Source organism: Onthophagus taurus, chromosome 11 (genome assembly GCF_036711975.1).
Source record: "Onthophagus taurus isolate NC chromosome 11, IU_Otau_3.0, whole genome shotgun sequence".
NCBI classification, from domain to species: domain Eukaryota; kingdom Metazoa; phylum Arthropoda; class Insecta; order Coleoptera; family Scarabaeidae; genus Onthophagus; species Onthophagus taurus.
This window is the reverse complement of record NC_091976.1, coordinates 8,310,894-8,332,974: the sequence shown is the minus strand read 5'-3', so window position 1 is coordinate 8,332,974 and position 22,081 is coordinate 8,310,894. Positions and strand designations below refer to the sequence as shown.

Sequence of the window (22,081 nt, the reverse complement as noted above, 5' to 3'; positions counted from 1 at the left end):
CACATCATGGAAGAGCAGGTAATGAAAAATTAAATGATATAGCTAGGACAGTATAAAAAGTTTTAACACGTTCGCTGCCGACTACGAGTTAACTCGTATGTAAACCATGGTTAACGGGGTCGCTCGGCAGCGAACGTGTTAAAGACTGGCAAATAAGTTTCTACTGATGAAAGAGCTGATTTTGTTGAGCGATAACTTCGTCAAAATCACAATACTTTCTAATCTTGTAATTGTACATGTTTTACAAAGAAATTAAAGCCTGAAAAAAAAATACAATGAAATTTTCGATTCCTGAGCACTCATGTATCCAAAAAGTGGAATCAGTGTACAATGCAATAGAACCAAGTTAAAGAAGAACTATTTGAAGTTTACTACATTTGTTAACGAACTTAAATTTTGGCCATCTTTTTCTCAACGGAATATACAGGTGTCCCACGTAAAAAGTACATAAATGGCAGTAAGGAACCGAGATACATAATTCTTCTTTAGAGAAATAAAGATAAAAAGTAAAGTAATAAATAAATTGTTGGAATTTTACCACATAACGAAGTACTGACATAAACATGTGTTATTTTAAACGGAATGATATAACTTTTATTGTGTGTTCCGATTTTACACACAAAAATATGTTGACTTTAGTAAGAATTGTTGATACCTACTATCGGTGCCAAAAGTCAAGGCCCCTCACTTTAGAGATCGATAACTTTGCAACCGCTCGATAAAAAAAATTGCGGCAATGTTTGTTGTAATTACTGAACATTTCTACATAACATATATTAATTTGAAATGATCCTGAAATTAATTCGCAAAAATGATCCTGGTCTGTGTTCCAGAGACGGGACGTCGCGCCTTTATTTCTTTATGTAGGTAAGATAAAGGCGCGACGTACTGTCTGGAATGCATTATCTTTTCCGATTGGACGGAACCCCTCCCTCCCCGCAGGGCTTATTTCTGTTTCTTTTTAATTTATAATTCGCTTAAATCGTTCTAAAAAACATTAGAGAGGCATAAATTTGAAAAACTGATAACGGTATCCGATAAACGCAATTATTTGACACATTTTGGTAAAAACCGCGATGAAATCCACCCAGCTGTTTTCGACATGACCGCAATTTTTCCCGAAACCATATGGAATATCGAAAAAATAAAATACGCCCTGCATTAAGAACACATCAGGTTACCACCTGTTCAAACTTGAAATTTTTTCGTCAGATAAAATAGTTATTCATCGTAAAAAAAAGGCAACTTTTTTCATTTAAATCGTGATAAAAAGAAAACCGCGGATTCGAAAATTTTCAACTTAAGGTATGTTACGTAGAAATGTTCAGTAATTATAACAAACTTTACCACAATTTTTTTTATCGAGCGGTTGCGAAGATATCAAACAACAAAATGGCGCGAAATTAAATTTCGCGAGCGTTTATCGTCAACTTTTTATTTCGCAAGTATAAAGACGAGGTGGTTCGATGGAGATCTAAACTAAAGGGAACGGAAATTAATATAAAGAAATATTTAACGCAAACAAGGGCCAATCATGTAAAACAGCTAAGCTTGTAAGTATGGGTTTAAAAACGTATGGACTAATAGGAATAGAAATACTGTTATGAAAGGATAATGAAATCAAAAAGTTCTTACCACAAGATGAGTGATATTTCGCTGAAAAGTATGAAGGCATAAAATATAAATAAATGAATAGATTTATTATTTGAATTCTTGTTGTTGTTGTTTTCATAATTTTTTTGTTATATATAATTTGTTTTTGTTTTCTTTTTCTTAATCGATCTCTTATAAGATGCCGGATTTTGGATTTTAAAGAATACACATTAAAATCTAATTAAGATATTGTTGGCATTACAGAAACATAGTTAAATCCAAACCTAAATAATAATACTATTTATATAGGTTATAATTTTTTAAGATAGATAGAGATGGACGAAGCAAATATCGTAGCTATTAAGTAATTATTATTAAGTAATAATATTGAGCAAACTTAAAAATAAAGTCGGAAAAAATAATAGTAGCGTTCACCAAACTTTAATTACAACACATTTTTTGATGCTATGGATGCGGTGTTTTTTGAATTTTTGGCGACGTATGACAAAATTTTCCTTTTGGGCGATTTGAATATTGATCTGTGTTCTTGCTCCAACCCAGCTACTGAAACACTTATTAATTTCCTTGACGCATATAATTACAAACAGCTTACAAACTCTCCTACTAGAGTCACTTCTACTACGTTTTCTTTAATTGATTTAATTATTATTCCTGAATCTGTGTCACTCATTGGAGATTCTAGTACTATAGATTTGAATAACATTCCAGACCATTTTCTTGTTCAACGTACATTATCATTAATAACTAAAATTCACACCTATCCTATATTTAAAACGATCAGGGATTAATTCGAGTTTTAACCAAGAAAATTTTGACAGTGACTTGCGTTCGAGTGATTTGCATGCTCTAATTCAATTTATAGATATTAATAATTTTATTATAAATTAAGTTTTTAATAAACATTTACTATACAGTGTGTCCCCGGATTGTGTCCCCGTAAGGTATAATTGACGATAAATTTTTGAATTTAAATTCCATCTTTTTCAATTAAAGTCTGGATGTCATAAAACGAAATATAACCAAGTGTTACGTCAAATGTCCTCAAAGTACCAAAGTTAACGCAAGAAGTTTGTTAACCGTAGCAGGTAAAGTGGTCTTTCTGAGCAATGTACAACAAAAGTTGATTAAGATAAAATGTTTGTTATGTTAAATTATAGCGATATGCCGAAATAAAATTCGGATTTAGGATATAAAAGCAAAATGCAGAGTTTTAAATCATAAGATTAACAAAACATTTTCGATTTAATACATAATTCAGCCCTTTTCCGACATTGTTTATAACTTTTTCTAATATGGTCCAACGGAATTTCTCTAATAACAGTTTCAATTTTTTGTTTTAAACGGTCTAAATTGTTATTAAAATTTTCAGTGTACACTTTTTGTTTTACATAACCGAATTGCCGTTTATGAAGTAAGGTCCAATAACACCGTCCCACGAACCAGCACACCACACATTCACTTTCTGGGAATACTGACGTTTACAAGCTATGCGATAATGTGGATTAGTCTTTGACCAGAATCGACAATTTTATGATGTAACCACTCCATTAGTGGTGAACGATGCTTCGTCCGAAAATATTATGTTTTTTAAAAAAGTTCTGTCTTGCAAAATTTTGTACCCAAGCCGCAAACAACAATCTAAACGTTTTGCTACATCACCTAAGTCGATAGTGTGGTTAAATTTTGATTTATACAGCAATATTTTATTTTCTCGACAAATTCTTTGTAAATGGGATTTACTTATACCGACTTGAACTGCCCTTTTTCTTAACGACACCTTACCGTAATCCATTGCGTTCCTTACTGCACCCCGCATCATGTTCATCAAAAAGCATTTTTTCAACCATATGCGGTTGTCTTCTTTCCGGATACCTTGTGAAATATAATTCCGCGGCTAACGTCGCATTCTTATCTGATAACATATAGCATTCCATCATGTTACATTTTTCATAATTTTCGAAATTCATTGTAAAGTTTTATTCAGTTTTGTTATACTTTGATACTTAACATGCTGGTGCTTCGTACCAGCACATAATGCCAGAGTTGTTATCGAATTTTTAAATACAAATTTTGGCAATTATTTGATACATTATGTTTCATCATAGTATGTATGGTTATCACCATAGCAACATTAACTTTTAAATACATACATTAGTTTTAGATAGAACAAAATGAATTTTTATTAATTATTCAATAACTATATGAAATATACCCTACAAACTATATATATTTGTTATCAGAAGAAAATAACAAATTATTTTAGATCATAGCCAACTATGGTTTCCATCTAAAAAAATAAAGTGACGTCTAAAATCTCGAAAATAAAAGATGGGAAAAAATTCTACCTACGCCACTGAATTCTTCGTAAAAAGTTGCCCATATAATGTTTTATTTATAATACTCCATCTTTGATAATAAGTGAGATATTTGCGATGATCGTTTTCGCAAAATTTTTAGTTTTTGCCGATAGGGCGAAAACAAAAGACGATAACTGTTCGCAGTTTTCTGCATTAACATTTTCTCGAAAAACGAGATCATGACATGTAAGCTACTTTTTTTCTATCTCTTTCTTTTTTTCGAAGATAGTCTATGCGGACATCGAAATTGGGACACCCTGTACATTGCTCAGAAAGGCCACTTTACCTGCAACGGTTAACAAACTTCTTGCGTTAACTTTGGTACTTTGAGGATATGTGACGTAAAACTTGGTTATATTTCCTTTTATGACATCCAGACTTTACTTGCAAAAGTAAAAATTTGAATTCAAAAATTTATCGTCAATTATACTTTACGGGGACATACTGTATATGAGTATACGTTATTCTTGGATATACATACACTTAAATTAAGAATAGATTTTTATGTGTATACAGGAAAATTTTATTTTAATAATAGCAGCGCTTTACAGTACAATGTAGCAAATTAAATTTTTTACGCTAAAACTATTATCTTTAAGGAAACACTAAAGAGATAAAAAAGTACCAATAATGAATAAGCTTTACAACCCATATTTTTTTATGTTAATCATAATCATTCCATGGCGTCAAAAAGTTGTTATAAAAAAATCAAAGGGGTTGTAAATTTCATCCCGTTAGAGGGCACTAGGGAAGTTTAAGGTATGCTTGAAAATAAGGTCTAAACCAGTAGTAAATACGTACAAAGTTTCAAATTCTACAGTTTACTTATACCCGAAATAAAAGATAAAATGTAAATTTTTGGCTCAACTTTGTCAGCGTATAGCTCGAAAACAAAAGAGTTGCGACCCTATGTTTATATAAAAAAGTTGTGTTATTTTGGCAAGTACTACGTCCTAGTAAAGTTTCCCGATTAAAAACTGAATCACCCTGTATATCGATCTCTAAAGTGAGGGGCCTTGACTTTTGGCACGGATAGTAACTAATTGGCATAGTTTCTTTTTGCGTATCCTCGAATGAAGCGACATTGGTTATGTCGTTTTTTCTACAATAACCCAAAACTATAAAAAATAAATAAATATTTTCTTAAATTTTTTTATAATAAGTTTTTTAATATAGTAAATACATTTAAAAAAACAAAATCCCACATTTAGAGAGAGAAAGAAATAATCTTTATTGGCTACCGATCAGGAGCTTTGAAAACCCTGATCTTTCCACCTTACAGTATTCTGTATACTGCAAAAATACATTTTGTTTTACTTAAATAATTTTATGTTTCTTCTACTGTGTTGTGTGTCAGAGTTTCGTATAGGGTCCAGTTGTTCCTGTCATTTTGTACCACCGTTCGTCTCTGGCTCATTTTGTCAAGCAATCGTCTATTATGTGGTTTTTTGATGAATTGGGTTAATTGGTTGTATTTTTGTTCTTACGAAGAAATAGAAATCGTGTGTCAAACTTGATGACATAAATTTTTTCAACCTGAAATTAATATATTTTTTTGCAAAACTAACGACTCAAATCACTATTAAATTGCGAACATTTCTGACCGTAGTACCTAAAGATACGATGTACGGGATGTACGTATATTACCACTTAACTAAGAGACATGGAATTTCTTTCTAATTTTTACCAGAACAGGTATGGGTTGGCCTCTCACCCGGCGCCCGTTTTACGTTGCGTTTCGGGACAGCCTGTATATTTTTTTTTATTGTTTGTTTTTTGTTCCAGTTTTTGTTTTCTTTTGCAATAGGGCTGGGTGGTAGAACAAACACCACTTTTGAGGCAATTTGAACCCAGCACCTTTTTTCTGCCATACATTTATTTTGTTTTAGTTCTGCTTTTTATTGATACAAATATGTATATCCGTCAGTTCCCGAAAATCCTAGGCAGTTCATGAAGTGTCGGCATTTTGTGTAAATGTTAAGGATTTCGTTTTCTGACGAGGCTATTCATGAAACGCCCGATCATATTCGGCAAATCGCGTACTCCATCTCGGTACACAATCTGCCGCAATAAAGGTATCGAAGGTTCACGAAACGACCAGCTCTAACTAAATTAGCAAGCATGGAAAATCATTCTGGAAGAAGTGATGAGGAACTGTTTAAAGAACACTACAGTCGTTACTACAAAGAAAAACCTAATAAGCGCCCGTACACGGTCGATTAACTAAAAGAAGTAAGTATTGATGTTTTTTGTTGTTTTGAGATTATAAAATAGAGAATTAATAGATGGCGCTAGAAATTACTCAAGCAAAACAAAAGAATAGCAAGAAAAGCAGAAGGGAGTATTATTTACTGCAAATGTATGATCTTATGAAAGTAGGCGATCAACAACATGTCATAAAAAAAGTTAAGGAAAAAAACGATCCTTTAATTTATATCATCCCAGAAGAAGAACTATTTGAAAGGTTATTAGATATTCATATTAGTTGTGGCCATGGGTCCAGAGATAAAATGATCAATATAGTTCAACAAAAATATTTTATTCCAAGGCCTTGCGTAGAAATGTTCTTGATGGCATGTAAATATTGCCAAACAAAAAAAGAATAAAATTGTATCAAAAATTGTTGTAAAACCGATTACTTCTAAAGATTTTATGACCAGAGGTCAAGTAGATTTAATCGATTTTCAATCTATACCCGACGGTGAGTATAAATGGCTATTGAACTATCAAGACCATTCCACCAAGTACGTATGTCTGAGGCCTTTACATTCAAAAGACGCTGTAAACGTTGCGGAAGAACTTTTGAAGATTTTTCTCCAATTTGGTGCGCCATCGATTTTGCAAAGCGACAATGGGCGTGAATTTGCGAACAAGATAGTAGAAGAGTTGAAAATCTTGTGGCCACACTTATTAATTGTTCATGGAAGACCTCGCCATCCTCAAAGCCAGGGCAGCGTTGAGCGTTCAAATCAAGATGTCGAGAAGATCTTACGGTCGTGGATGACTGATAATAAATCTACCAGGTGGTCAGTTGGGTGTTATTTTACGCAATGGCAGAAAAATAATTTGTTGCACAAAGTGATAGGCCGGACACCTTATAAGGCAGTTTTTGGTCATGACCCCAAATTTGGCCTGAAGTCAACAAATCTTCGACCCACCATTCTTTCAAATATAACTACAGAAGAAGAGCTAGAAAATCAGGAGAAAGAAATGGGAGTTTTTAGAGAAGAAGCACACGAACAGCGGTGTGAAGAACCGGTCACAGAAGCAACGAAAGAGCTAGGTATCGAACTAGAGCAGAATGAACTGGATACTAACGAAAAGATCCAAAACGTAGACTCCATATCAAGTGATAATATGGACTGTGGAATTGTTGAGCTACAGATGGCGACAAAAGGCGATGTAGTAATTTGTCCGGTGTGTTAGAGTGCAGTTATTGACCCATGTCAGATATGTGAAAAATGTAAAGTTCTCATACATATATCATGTGCTACTGATGACAAATTGTGCAATTTATGCACTACAGAATAACTAATACAGTTACAACGGGAAAAATGTTATGAAGGCCAGAAACGTCAGGCAGAAGATATGGCGTCAACTTCCAAGAAGTGGTTACCTGATATAGATGTGGGAGACTGTGTTTTACTCAATATTGAACCCGTAGACCGCAGTCCAGGCGATCCACCTAATCTTCTTACAGTTGTTACTGCCAAACGAAATGGTGTTTACCAAGTTGGAACTGTAAATGGGATCATAAAGTCTTGGTTCAGTAGGCCAGATCTGAATATTGCCACCAGCAAATTTATTTTACATACCCAGGTGGACAAAACTACATTTCTTTCCATCAGAGAAGCTTCCCTAGAGTCCGTATTCCAAGGACAAGGATTTTAAAGTGTTCTTGTCAACCAAGCAAAAAACAGTGTAAAACAGGTGCGTTTGCTTTAAGGGAAAAAAAGCAGTGCAATTCAAGATGTCATAAAAATGGATCATGTGCTAACAAATAACTGTTGACAAATTTAGAATAATTTTTATTTTACTATTTTTTAGATTTTTTGTTTTATTTAACCACTGTAAAACAATAAGCAATAAAAACTTGGAATTAACCGGTGCTCTAGCAATCTTGATCCTTACAAAAGAATACGTATTAGGGACGGGTTTATAAACGGTTATCAATTTAACGCCACACTAATGGAACGCTAACCGAAAATTCTCGCTTTCTGATTGGGTTAGCGTTTCGTGAAGTTAGTCCTACGTTAATAAATAGAACTTTATAGAACCGACCCTTAGAATATCATTTCACGAAATGCCCAATAACATTGCTGAAATACAGTCTGTCTATCTATTATTTTGTGCTGGTCATTTCGTGAACTATCGATACCTTTATTGCGGCAGATTGTGTACCGAGATAGAGTACGCTATTTGCCGAATATGATCGGGCGTTTCATGAACAGCCTCGTCAGAAAACGAAATCCTTAACATTTACACAAAATGCCGACGCGTCATGAACTGCCTAGGATTTTCGGGAACTGACGGATTTCGCCATGTGACCACGACATATATATATTTTTTCTTGATAATAAGGTATTGTATGGTTGAAAATAAAGGATTTATTATTATTATTAAATGTATATTCGTGATGCTATCTCGAAGATTTTTAGTGTGTAATATTAAATCCGGTGTCGAGTCGTTGTTGTTTGACATGAGGAATGTAGGTTCTGTGTTTCTTCTTATAAGTCTGGAATTGTCCAGGAATAATTTAAGTTGTTTTTGTTTCGCTGTAATCCCACGTTTATTTTCATCAAAACGCTTTATTTCTTACAACAACATTGTAAAATCTAAAATGCTTTAAAGTCTATGCTTTCAGTAGATCAGTGTTTCCCAAACTGTGGTACGCGTACCACCAGGGGCACAGGAACAGTTTGATGGGGGTACACGTTGCACTGAACTTTTCCTACGCCTGGTGCAGCAGACTTTTAACTATTTTTTGATTAAACATTAAAAAAAAATAAATATTTGTTATTTCTGTATATATGTTACTTTTTGGCGCCGAGTCGCCGGGCGCCGTGATTCCCCGGGCATTCAAGTCAAAATCTTCAGTCGCTATTGAACTGATACCGCGTATGTCTCCTTTTAGCTTTCGGTGCGATTTTTCTAATTGTATTATTTTTTAGGTGCTTTCTTTAGTAAGTTTTATTGTTTTTTATTTATTTTTATAAAATATAATGTGTATATCTAATAATCAAGATTATGGATCGCTGGTTGCAACCTGGATGTTCTAAACGCAAAGTAAACGAAATTCAACGAACAGCACCTCATGAAATTATCGAAGACGAAACTTCTTCAAAACCGGTTAACAAAAAAGCAAGGAAGACTAGAAAATACGACAAAGAATACCTTAAATTGGGCTTCTCGTGGAGTGGTGATGAAAAGGAACCCATTCCACTTTGCGTAATTTATTTTGAAAACCTTACCAATGAAAGTATGAAACCATCGAACTTAAAGCGACACTTTGAATACAAAGATAAACCAATTGAATTTTTTGAACATAATCTCAAAGCTTTAAATCAATCTCAAAAAGTAATGAGAGGTTTAACAGGAGGTGACAATCAAAAAATCCTAGAAACTTCGTATCGCGTCTCGCTTTTAATTGCGAAATGTGGTGCTGCGGAGACGATTGGCGAAACTTTAATCAAGCCGGCTGCCAAAATAATGGCAGAAGTAATGATAGGTGATAAAGCAAAACAAACTCTTGATCGTGTACCCTTGTCAAATAATACAGTTCATCGACGAATAATTGATATGGCCAATAATGTGAAACAGATGTTATTGTCTGATATTTCTCAAAGTCGTTATTATGCGTTACAAGTCGATTAGTCTGATATCACAAATTTTGCAAATCTTATGGCGTTTGTTAGATACGAAAAGAACCAAGAAATTCACGACGACTTTTTATTTTGCCAGCTTTTATTAGGTCATACAACAGGAGAAGATATCTTTAACGTTATGAATAAATTTATGCAAGATAACAAAATTAGTTGGACTAAATGTGTTGGAATAAGTACAGATGGTGCAAAAAGTATGGTCGGCATTAATAAAGGACTCATTGCAAAAATTCAGAAGGTTGCACCAAATGTCAAGTCCACACATTGTTGCATTCACGAGAAGTTTTGGCAACACGTAAGATGCCTGCTGATCTGCAAAAAGTTCTTGATGAAAGCGTGAAAATCGTTAATTATATTAAAGGTCGACCTTTAAACGCAAGACTTTTTGCACAAATGTGTGAAGAAATGGGAACCAGCTATATCCAACTGCTTTTTCATACTGATGTACGTTGGCTATCTCGGGGAAAAATTTTAAGTCGATTATTTGAACTAAGACAAGAACTTCAAGTTTTTCTTAATGATAAATTTGAACTGAAAAAGTGTCTACATGACTCAACGTGGCTATCCAAATTGGCATAGTTAGCAGATATATTCTCTATTTTAAATGGACTCAATTTATCATTACAAGGTAAATTTCATTGTTTAATGTCCAGGACAAAGTAAACGCTACAATTGAAAAATTAAAGTTATGGAAAACTAGAGCTAATAATGGAGAGCTAGACTCGTTTCCATCTCTTCATGAGTTTGTAATAAAATCATCTGATAAAATTGACTGGTGTGAAGTTATCCATAAATCCCAGCAATAAACTTAAAACATTAATAATTCCGTAACCAATACGATTTGGGTAACCAAATTTCACACACAGGTCACTCTTACCCTCAAGAACAGCTAACCACCCCCATTTGGTAAAAAAAAATTTTCAACCCTCACCCCCGAAAAAGGGATGTTTTGGCCCTGATGGGCACCTTCGAATTAAACGAAATTCTACCACATAATAGAACACACTTCTAAGTATTTTTATCAATTTTCAAAACACCGTAAGCCCTAACGGTTTTCGAGAAAAAAAATCAGTATTATAAACCGCGGATGGGACTTTAGGGGTGAATTTGACCCCGTTGGGCACCTTCAAAATTGATGAAATTTTAGGATGATTTAGAGGATGCCTTTAGCAATTGAAATCAACCATCCAAACACCGTAAGGTATAACGGTTTCCGAGGAAAAAAAATGTGTTATTAGACACTATAGGTACACAGCGCGGCGCGGACTTTGGGGGTGAATTTGACCCCGTTGGGCACCTCCAAAATTGACGAAATTTTAGGATGATTTAGAGGATGCCTTTAGCGATTGAAATCAACCATCCAAACACCGTAATGTATTACGGTTTCCGAGAAAAAAAATGTGTTATTAGACACTATAGGTATACAGCGCGGCGCGGACTTTGGGGGTGAATTTGACCCCGTTGGGCACCTCCAAAATTGACGAAATTTTAGGATGATTTAGAGGATGCCTTTAGCAATTGATATCAACCATCCAAACACCGTAATGTATTACGGTTTCCGAGAAAAAAAATGTGTTATTAGACACTATAGGTATACAGCGCGGCGCGGACTTTGGGGGTGAATTTGACCCCGTTGGGCACCTCCAAAATTGATCAAATTTTAGGATGATTTAGAGGATGCCTTTAGCGATTTAAATCGACCATCCAAACACCGACCACGGCTTCAGAGAAACAATTTCGTTATTAAATTGTACACGTATGTAGAGCAGTAGCGATTTTAATAGATTATGAAAACTGCGAAACTCTTAATATTTCATGGAAAAAATAAATTTTGTTAAGAAAGGCATTTTGTAGTTTTATGGGCTTTTAGTCGTTACTGGCAAAGGGTAAGAACTCCGCCACGTGCAGTTACAAAAGGCGCAGGTATTAAGGAAAAAATATGTCCATATTTTTTGCATTATAAGTGCATTCCGGGAAAATAGTTGCCGACTTTTTCGGTGTTGTTTTAGAGCGTCATACACATTTTTTAGATTTTGCCCGAAAGGTGAGGAGTAAACTTATAATATATAAAGATTCCTCAGCTATTGCAGAGATCAGCTGTTCTAGTTATCTCTTGTTAAAACCAGTGACCAGTGAAGATGTCGACGAAATTACTGTTTTTGGGCGATAGTAATTTTTGCCGAATGCTACGTACTAGAACTAACTACAAAGTATTTGTTCTAACAGATGTGAAATTAATTCCTACTAATGGTATATATTTTAGGACGACAACCAAAACAGTCAAGCAACGGAAAATATTTCCTCGACTTAGCAGTAGGCGGTCAAACAATACTAAAACTTTTGCGGCGCGCAAAGTGTATTCCAAAAACATGTTACCCTTGGTTTTGTGGAGATATTGTTGAACGTCATATCGTTATAATGATAAGAACTAAAGATATACTCCATAAAACATCACCATCCCAACTGAAGTCCCAATATTCTCACCTTCCGCTTCCTTCTTTCCTTAAATCCTAAAGGAATACAAATTTGCACAATTCCTCCCTGCAAAAACTTCGAGTCTGTGAACGTAAGATATTATAACTTCTCTGTCATGCTATAAATAAATACTCTCCATGCCTTTATAGGAAATCAATCATTACATTCGACGGTTTTGTGCTGAAAAGCAAATCAATTGTACCGACATTGAAGCAATTGTTAACAGAACCATGATGGAAGGGTAACAAAACGTAAAAATGTTTCTTTTCTTATGTATTTAATACAAATTTCTACACAGGGATGGCATTTACTTAAATGAACAAGGGTTGGAAACGGTCTGGAACGCGGTAGCAAGTAATTATAATCATATTCTCAATCCATTACACAATTTAATTATAAGTAAAACAGACCATTAATATAATAAATTTCTTTCTCTATCAAAAGTTTTTTTTCTATCAAAAGTCCGCCCTCCAAATCATCCTAAAATTTCATCAATTTTGGAGGTGCCCAACAGGGTCAAATTCACCCCCAAAGTCCGCGCCGCGCTGTGTACCTATAGTGTCTAATAACACATTTTTTTTTCTCGGAAACCGTAATACATTACGGTGTTTGGATGGTTGATTTCAATCGCTAAAGGCATCCTCTAAATCATCCTAAAATTTCGTCAATTTTGGAGGTGCCCAACGGGGTCAAATTCACCCCCAAAGTCCGCGCCGCGATCTGTACCTATAGTGTCTAATAACACATTTTTTTTCTCGGAAACCGTAATACATTACGGTGTTTGGATGGTTGATATCAATTGCTAAAGGCATCCTCTAAATCATCCTAAAATTTCGTCAATTTTGGAGGTGCCCAACGGGGTCAAATTCACCCCCAAAGTCCGCGCCGCGCTGTATACCTATAGTGTCTAATAACACATTTTTTTTCTCGGAAACCGTAATACATTACGGTGTTTGGATGGTTGATTTCAATCGCTAAAGGCATCCTCTAAATCATCCTAAAATTTCGTCAATTTTGAAGGTGCCCAACGGGGTCAAATTCACCCCCAAAGTCCGCGCCGCGCTGTATACCTATAGTGTCTAATAACACATTTTTTTTCTCGGAAACCGTAATATCTTACGGTGTTTGGATGGTTGATTTCAATCGCTAAAGGCATCCTCTAAATCATCCTAAAATTTCATCAATTTTGGAGGTGCCCAACGGGGTCAAATTCACCCCCAAAGTCCGCGCCGCGCTGTATACCCATTGTGTCTAATAACACATTTTTTTTCTCGGAAACCGTAATACATTACGGTGTTTGGATGGTTGATTTCAATCGCTAAAGGCATCCTCTAAATCATCCTAAAATTTCGTCAATTTTGGAGGTGCCCAACGGGGTCAAATTCACCCCCAAAGTCCGCGCCGCGCTGTATACCTATAGTGTCTAATAACACTTTTTTTTTCTCGGAAACCGTAATACATTACGGTGTTTGGATGGTTGATTTCAATCGCTAAAGGCATCCTCTAAATCATCCTAAAATTTCGTCAATTTTGGAGGTGCCCAACGGGGTCAAATTCACCCCCAAAGTCCGCGCCGCGCTGTATACCTATAGTGTCTAATAACACATTTTTTTTCTCGGAAACCGTAATACATTACGGTGTTTGGATGGTTGATTTCAATCGCTAAAGGCATCCTCTAAATCATCCTAAAATTTCGTCAATTTTGGAGGTGCCCAACGGGGTCAAATTCACCCCCAAAGTCCGCGCCGCGCTGTGTACCTATAGTGTCTAATAACACATTTTTTTTCTCGGAAACCGTTATACCTTACGGTGTTTGGATGGTTGATTTCAATTGCTAAAGGCATCCTCTAAATCATCCTAAAATTTCATCAATTTTGAAGGTGCCCAACGGGGTCAAATTCACCCCTAAAGTCCCATCCGCGGTTTATAATACTGATTTTTTTTCTCGAAAACCGTTAGGGCTTACGGTGTTTTGAAAATTGATAAAAATACTTAGAAGTGTGTTCTATTATGTGGTAGAATTTCGTTTAATTCGAAGGTGCCCATCAGGGCGGAAACATCCCTTTTTCGGGGGTGAGGGTTGAAAAATGTTTTTTTTACCAAATGGGGGTGGTTAGCTGTTCTTGAGGGTAAGAGTGACCTGTGTGTGAAATTTGGTTACCCAAATCGTATTGGTTACGGAATTATTAATGTTTTAAGTTTATTGCTGGGATTTATGGATAACTTCACACCAGTTAAAATTGATATGGATGTTCTGAAATGTTTAACAGAGCATTTGGACGGATTACATTAAAAATTATTTTCCGGATTTAACGACAAACCTCGAATAGATAAGACATCCGTTTAATATTGATTCATCTGCCATGCCAGATAATTTATCCAATGTGAAACAAGAACAGCTCTTGGAGTTATCTGCAGACGGATTTTTGAAAAATAAACATAGAGTGTTCTTTAGCATATTTTTGGCTGCAAATGCAACAACTATATCCGAATTTAACAGAAAAAGTGTTAAAACATGTTTTGCCATTTCCAACATCATATCTATGTGAAGTTTCGTTTTCAGCATTAGTCGATATTAAGTCGAAAAAAAGAAACAGGATTTTGGATGTGGAGCCGCATCTTCGATTAAAATTAACGAATAGGGAACCTGATTATAATCATTTGGCATCATCTCAACATAAACAAATTCATCCATCCCACTAATGCTTTCGTTAATGTTATTATTATTACATTTATTTATTATACTTTATTATTATCCATTTTATTTTATTATTATTATTTTGTTTTTGTATTAAAAAGAACTAATATAATATTTATTTTTTGGTTGATGCTAAAAGAACATTTTTTTAACGAGGGGCACTGGAAGTTTTGATAATTACAACAGGGGTACATACATGCTGAAAGTTTGGGAAACACTGCAGTAGATCAAAGTATTGATCATTAGTTTTCTCAGTATTTTTGTATCATAGAACTATGTAATAATCCTAATTATATCCTGAATTAGCATGATAAATACACACTATATGAATGAGAAATTAGGTTTTTTTTAGTCCACCTTCTACAGAAGTCACCGTGTCATGGGCTAAGAATATCCAATTTAATAGTTAAAAAAAATTTGAGTGTGTGGGCTCTTAAAAATAATTCAAATTGGGTCGTTTAAAGCTTCACAACAGGATAAACGATGACCTCGCAGCTTGAACTATGACATAATATAAAACAGGCAGAGGGGCGACAACGGTTTCTTTTTTTCCTTCAATTTTTAAACGAAAGGAGGTTTACGACGGGCGTAACTTCTCTCTCTGCGGTCGCACGACGACGCGACGCCGTCGACGTAGAAATAACGGAAAGTGCACCTTTAAAAAACGGAAACGGGAAGTCACTTATAATTAGCGACCCGTTTATAAACCACAGAACGGTTAAAAAGGTTAGCTACTGATACGGGCAAGCTTTTTCAATATTTTTTCCAAGTTATTTACATTTTGATTTGAGTTCGAAGGACACGCCATGCATCACTGTTATTTATAGACCGATATATACGTTACATAGTTTCGTCGCGAGTATATATAGGAGGAACGACGTCGAAAATCGGGGCGTCGTTCAATGATAATTATTTAATAATAAAAAATTATTATCGTTAAGTAAACTTTATGTAATGAGGCCCATATCTTAAGAGCCCGGTCCTTGATTATGCTTTTAACGCAGAGATAACGTTAACTGGCGGAGATATCGTTTAAATAAAATAGGTAAATACTCGAACTAACTTGTATTTTGTATTATTTTAATTATATTTGTTTAATAACCAACACCAGAGACTAAAATATGTCAATAAGAATCAAAATCGAACGAATGTAGGTAGGTTTCTCTGGGTTCACTGACCACTTAGGGCATAGGTACTATTAACCTGCTAAAGCCACAAAAGTTTTTCCGAGTATTTTGAATAAACTTAATCATTACAACTTGTTAAAAGTTTTAGTTATTGATGAAACGACGTATAAAGTCGGCCTTGTAAAGGCGGGTAAATTGTTTCCATAAGAAATGTGGGTTACACCTATTCAGCGGCGGTATCGGCCATGTTTAAAGGTTATACTTTATTGGGATTAAACTCTATTAATTTAACTTATATCGCACACTATTTTATTACTAACCTGCTAAAGTGCCCCTATGCTAAGTCCACACACACCACGGAACACAATACTACAATCACTCTACTGGATATTAACTGATTTCCACGAAAAGAAGTCACTCTGCTCTGCCCTCCATGTCCTAACAAGTTACAATGCGCGTGCGCACGATCGACGCCTGTCAACTTCTCCAGCAAGGAACACACCCAACTTTAAATAAAAAAAAAATTAAACAATAAATTATATAATAATTTGTTTATATTTTTCATTAAGTTATTTTGTTTGATTTAATTAGTATTTGAAAGAAATTTAAAAAGAAGTAAAATTCCGATATTCAAATGAAATGTCAAAATAGTTTTGACATTTGAACCTCAAACCAAGGGTTAAAAATTATTAAAAAAATGAATTATAAAGTATATTTAATTAAAATTGTGCCCCTATATTACTTATTTTATCGTTCTGTCCTATTTAATTTAAACTTGTAAAATATTTAAAAAAGAAATAGAATTTTATAAATTAGCACAATTTTGGACGAATCGAACTACGCCTACGTAACATAAAATTTTACTGTTAAAGTAGATATTTAGAGTTGTTTTACTTTTAAGTTACTTTCAATCTTTATATTTTATCTAAATTATCTCCTTAGATCATTATTTAAACCTATTTATAAACATTTATGTAAGTATATTCGTTGTCATCAACAAATTAAACCTAACCTCAAAAATTAATTTCTATAAACCCAATAATTATTTATATTTAATAACCATTTAGAAAGAAATTATGGCTAGATATCAACATTATCAAAGACGATATAAAGGTTACAGCGATTTAAGAAATTTCTTGGATGATAAACACCAAAGAGGGGAAGAACCTAATTCTGCTCCATGTGATCCTCCTTCATTGCTTCGAGACCCACTACGTGGTGACAATCTGCAAAATTATAATAGAGTAAGGACTTAACAATTTATTTATTTAATTTAAAAAAATTATTTGAATAATAAGCTTCCTAGAAATGATATTTATCGCGGTCGAGGACGTTTTCAAAGACGCCCCAATTACAATGCAAATTATACAAGACCCAGAGGGTATAATAATAACCCAAGGGGTTATAATACCTCAAGGGGTCATCCATCGAGATTACCCACAAATCCCACGAATATAAAAATCGAATTTTCAACTGAATCAGGAGAACGAAAATATCAAATTGAACCAGAAAATGATATTTCTGATAAATTTAACGCTGGGGATCGGGGAAGAGGAGGTACTAACTACAGGAATAGATATGGGGGGTATCGCCACGGACGAGGGCATCGTGGGTATTATTATAGAAGATCAAAAAATGACCAAAAAATTAATTCTGGAAATTCCCAAAATACCCCACAAGAGGTTGATAATAAAAAAGTGGCAGATGAGGAAAATTGGGATGTTCCTGTACATGTAGAAGAACAGAATCAAAAAGAATTAGATTTAAAAGAAGATGTTATAAATAAACTTGAAGAGTATCATGACGATAGAGATGACACTCTTTATGTTGAAGGAGAATATTTAGATGAAGATGAATATTATGAAGAGGATGAAGTACAAGAAAACGTTATTGAAGTGCAATCTGAACTAGAAGAAAAGGAAAAAATTGAAGATACTAAATCAGAGGAAAAAGTGGAAGAAAAAACTGATGAAGAGAAACTACGCTTGGAAAGTGAAAGTAACAAAAATAATGATGATAAAAATGATGTTAAAACTAATTCAAAAGATGATTTGATTGTTACGGAAGCCTTAAAAGAATCAAAATGTGATACTAAAGATGCAAAAAGATCACAAGATGAATCCAAAGATTCAAAACATGATTGTAAAAGTCCAGATGTAAGTGAAAATAAAAAAGAAATTGAATCCAACAAGAATTAAAGGTGGATTTGGAACGTAAATAACTTAAATTAATTTGAAATAATCATTTCTTAAAAAAGAAATTGTTCTGTTATAGATTTTATTCAGTGTTAAAACAAATACTTTATATATATGTTTAATTGTTAAAAATTATCAGTAATTGATAATTATTGTGGAATTTATTAACATTATTAATAGTTATTTCTGTAGCAAGGTTAGTACATTTATATACTTAACTTATGGAATCATTACATCTTGCTACATAATCTACCTACATCGACCAATATGATACATAAATAACTATTTAATATAAACTAAGTGTAATTTTGAAAATTGAATATATTGGTCTGTCAAAGCCTTAGACGAACATTATATATCGTCGGCCTAATTTTAAATGAATAAATAATTTTAGAGGAGTAAAAAAGTTTCAAAAATTAATTTTCAAATATATAATTGTTCTATTGCTATAGAATATCAAATATGCGTTCTATCTTATATATTTATGGGTTATTATGTATTAAACAATATTTATTGACATTAAAAACGACTTACGGGATTTACTCATAAAAAATTCAAATATAATTGGACATACTGGATTTTCATGTTTAAAGAATAAATACGGAATTATTAAGAATACACTAAACATTTTAAGGTATTTATTTACCAAATTATTGCAAAATTACAATTTTTTAGAATAAACAGATACAGATTCAAACAAAATATACTTATTTTTCGAAGAAACAGATAAAACAGAATAGTTAGGTATATTTTAAAATATATATGGAAATTATTATAACACATTGCAACGGTCTTATTTAACAAATGGAAGGTTGTTATAAAAGTAATGATAGTCTCTTTATAAACTTGACCTTAGAGGAAGATCATCCACTGGACATTTAGCTTCTTTTCTCTGACCTCTACTTACTCGGCTATAATGAAGTTCATCAAAATCTTCTGTATGCCTCAATTTATAAAATAAAGAACTTTGCTGGACGTATAGATTTCAAATAATTTAACATTTGAAAATCCTTGAAAAAAGTATAATCCAAATAAAAAACTTTATAAGGTTGTTTTTCTCGAGCTTTCAAACAAATGTTCACATAATCGGCTGGTACATTGATGTCTGTGTGCCGCATCCGTTTCTCAATCGTTGAATGCATCGAATCGGCCTCCATCTGGGTATGGCCTTTTTCGAGGTATTTTTGTGCAATAGTTATATCCAGAGTCATCGATAAGTTTATTAATGCGTTAGCCAAAGTGGAATTACAATATTACTTTTTGTCTTGGTTCCATATTCATAGAAACATTATCTATTATAAATTTGCAGATTATAGTAGAATAGTCATTTGCTGAGACACTCCCATTCGATTCATGCCATAAGTAACAATATCCATTTTTAGTTTTTAGGTCAAAAAATGTGAAGTTATGTACCATTAACTTCTGTTTGAAGTAAAGTGATGAAGTATTTGACTTTGGTGATAACAGAACTGATTGCAGATCCATGCAAAAAATATGACTTTCTGCTTCTTTATCTTTTATTTTTTCTTCCCTTGCTTCTTTTTTGTGTAAGTTGAAAATTTCATCTGCTAGATTTCCAGTTCTATGACTTACACATTCGTCTTTCTTTGGACGAAAGAGCGACAAGTTCATTTTCTCAAAAACATGATCAAATGATGTACTGGATGCGAACTTGTATTTATTACCTGCGCACCATTGTTTGTAAAATGTATAAATTGACGATTTTGACTGCCATAATGGCTCTAAGTAAAATTTTGATGATGACGATCGGCAGTAATGAGATTCGACCTTGTTGTTTTTCAGTATTCTCTCCCACATCTTTATTTATATTCTTTTCCCGAGCAATTTCCTTCAACCAGTCCAAAACCATGTTCTCTTTTACGCAATGTGTGCGTAAAAACATTTACTTGCATACTCTTAAACAATCACCTGCTTTTTTTAAGTAGTATTCTAAAGTCTCGCTTCTCCTTGACACATTATCCTCTTTTCTATTTCTTTGTCTATTAATAGGCTTAGATACAATTAATAATGACACATACACTTTTCTTGTAAAATATAAATATTTTCCCTCTCCGTTTTTGAAAAATCGCGACATTTTAGCACCAAATTCTCACGCAAGGAAGGTTTGCAGTTGCACCACTCTTGCATTTTTCTCTCCTCTTTTGGCAAATCGTATCTCCATTTTCCGTCGACCATTTTTCTTCCTAAATATTCTTTTCCTTGTTCGCGAAACGACTTTCTTTTACTTTCATTCCATGTTTCATTGTCCACAAACTGTCTCTTGTTTCTTTTCCTTTTCATCTTTGGTAAGTCAGATTGTTGAGCTGTGTCATTGCTTACATCATCCTGGGGATGGATGGTAGTTTCAGGTACATAATTTGGATCCCCATCATCAGCATACATTTCTTCATCTTCCTCATGTTTACTATTTAATTCAGGATAATCCGGATCATCTATTTGCACTTCTATCTTTTCTTCAATATTTTTATATGGTAAATGTTTTAAAAGCAAATTATTTTCTAGTCCAGTCTTTTTATTTTCTTCAATATCACATTCTGTACTCGCTAAGGCTTTGCAGACTTTATTTATTCCTAAGGTTGTCTCGTCAGTCTTTCCATCACTTATTCCTATATTATCATATTGTTGTGTAAAACTAAAACTAGATTCGATGGCACAAAGGGAATCAGTAATTTCTGGAATGTCTAATAATAACAAGCTCTTATCGTCTTGTATTGATGTTGGATTGCACAAACTAATATCGTTCGTAATATTGTCTATTTGTTGATTATAAGGTAACATGATACTAATTTCAATACTCTGTTCATTATCACAGAAAGGTGTTACAGAGTTACAATTGTGCATTATAGGACATGAATGATTCTTTCTAGCAACTGATTCAGGATCAGATTCGTTTAAAATTTCATTCAATTGTACAATATTGTTTTGATTGTTCATTGCATTGTGTGTGACTTAGTTATTCCGCAGCATGCCTATATTTTTTTTTTATCTTTGACATACTCAATTATGTTTGCTGAAATGAAATTAAAAACTAATTATAAATTATTTTAATATGCGAAACCTCTCGCAAATCCCACAAGTCCAACTGTGTTAATATATAACATAATATAGAATAACTTACCTTTAGTAAAAATTGCAAATAAAGTCACACTGATTCTGGATGTTTACATATAAGTTGTTATTCAACAGAACCCTCTGTTCACTGCATGCTGGATTACTCTGCAATGAGGACTTACGGCTATTACGTGTCGGGTTCAACGAGCATGGACTTGCGGGGTTTATTAAATTTTAAATTAACGAAAAAGTAATTTTTACAGAAATATGTAATTTTTTCAGTCAATAGATTATTTTTTTCTCAACAGATGCTACTAAAATGTCAATTTAGACCAAAAGTGGACTTACGGGTTTTGCAGATTAGGTCGACGATATGTATATATTATATGTAAAAGAATATATAAAACTATTTTTATATACTTGAAATAATTGGGAGAAATTTTTAATGTGTTTTGATAATATTTTTGTGTCTCTCTAATAGTCTGTGCTTTGTTTTTGTAAGTTATTACTCATTTAACCACAAAAAGGAAAAAAAATGTATAGCTTGGGGTTTTTTATATTTTAATTAACAAAATGGCAATAAAATTAATAAGAAATGTTTTAATGGTCTTTGAATTTATTATGTATTAACCAAACATTTTTTATACTTGATGGTCTGTAG

The 22,081-nt window shown here is 33.5% G+C and overlaps 3 protein-coding genes and 1 long non-coding RNA gene across 12 annotated transcripts in view; 3 read left to right on the top strand and 1 right to left on the bottom strand.

Annotated features, from left to right (window-relative positions):
* LOC111416684 (spectrin beta chain) overlaps positions 1-16,601 on the bottom strand; it is a 43,530-nt gene extending 26,929 nt beyond the window's left edge. For all 9 annotated transcript variants that reach the window (XM_071199715.1, XM_071199710.1, XM_071199714.1 and 6 more), the window contains exon 1: positions 16,474-16,601. The gene's annotated coding sequence lies outside the window, so the exon portion shown is untranslated. The remainder of the gene's footprint in view (positions 1-16,473) is intronic.
* LOC139432053 (SCAN domain-containing protein 3-like) lies at positions 6,257-9,845 on the top strand. Its single transcript, XM_071200388.1, has 4 exons — positions 6,257-6,548; positions 6,619-7,376; positions 9,143-9,154; positions 9,216-9,845. The coding sequence occupies exons 1-4, from the start codon at positions 6,257-6,259 to the stop codon at positions 9,843-9,845; spliced, it is 1,692 nt and encodes a 563-aa protein (XP_071056489.1).
* Positions 12,344-12,771, top strand: LOC139431662 (uncharacterized). Its single transcript, XR_011641712.1, has 2 exons — positions 12,344-12,569; positions 12,627-12,771. It is a non-coding gene; the product is annotated as an uncharacterized lncRNA (long non-coding RNA).
* Positions 16,602-16,877: 276 nt separating the features above from the next.
* Positions 16,878-18,526, top strand: LOC111416679 (uncharacterized). The gene is made up of 3 exons (XM_023048771.2): positions 16,878-17,127; positions 17,221-17,397; positions 17,452-18,526. The coding sequence occupies exons 2-3, from the start codon at positions 17,230-17,232 to the stop codon at positions 18,349-18,351; spliced, it is 1,068 nt and encodes a 355-aa protein (XP_022904539.2). The 5' UTR covers positions 16,878-17,127; positions 17,221-17,229; the 3' UTR covers positions 18,352-18,526.
* The last annotated feature ends 3,555 nt before the right edge of the window (positions 18,527-22,081 follow it).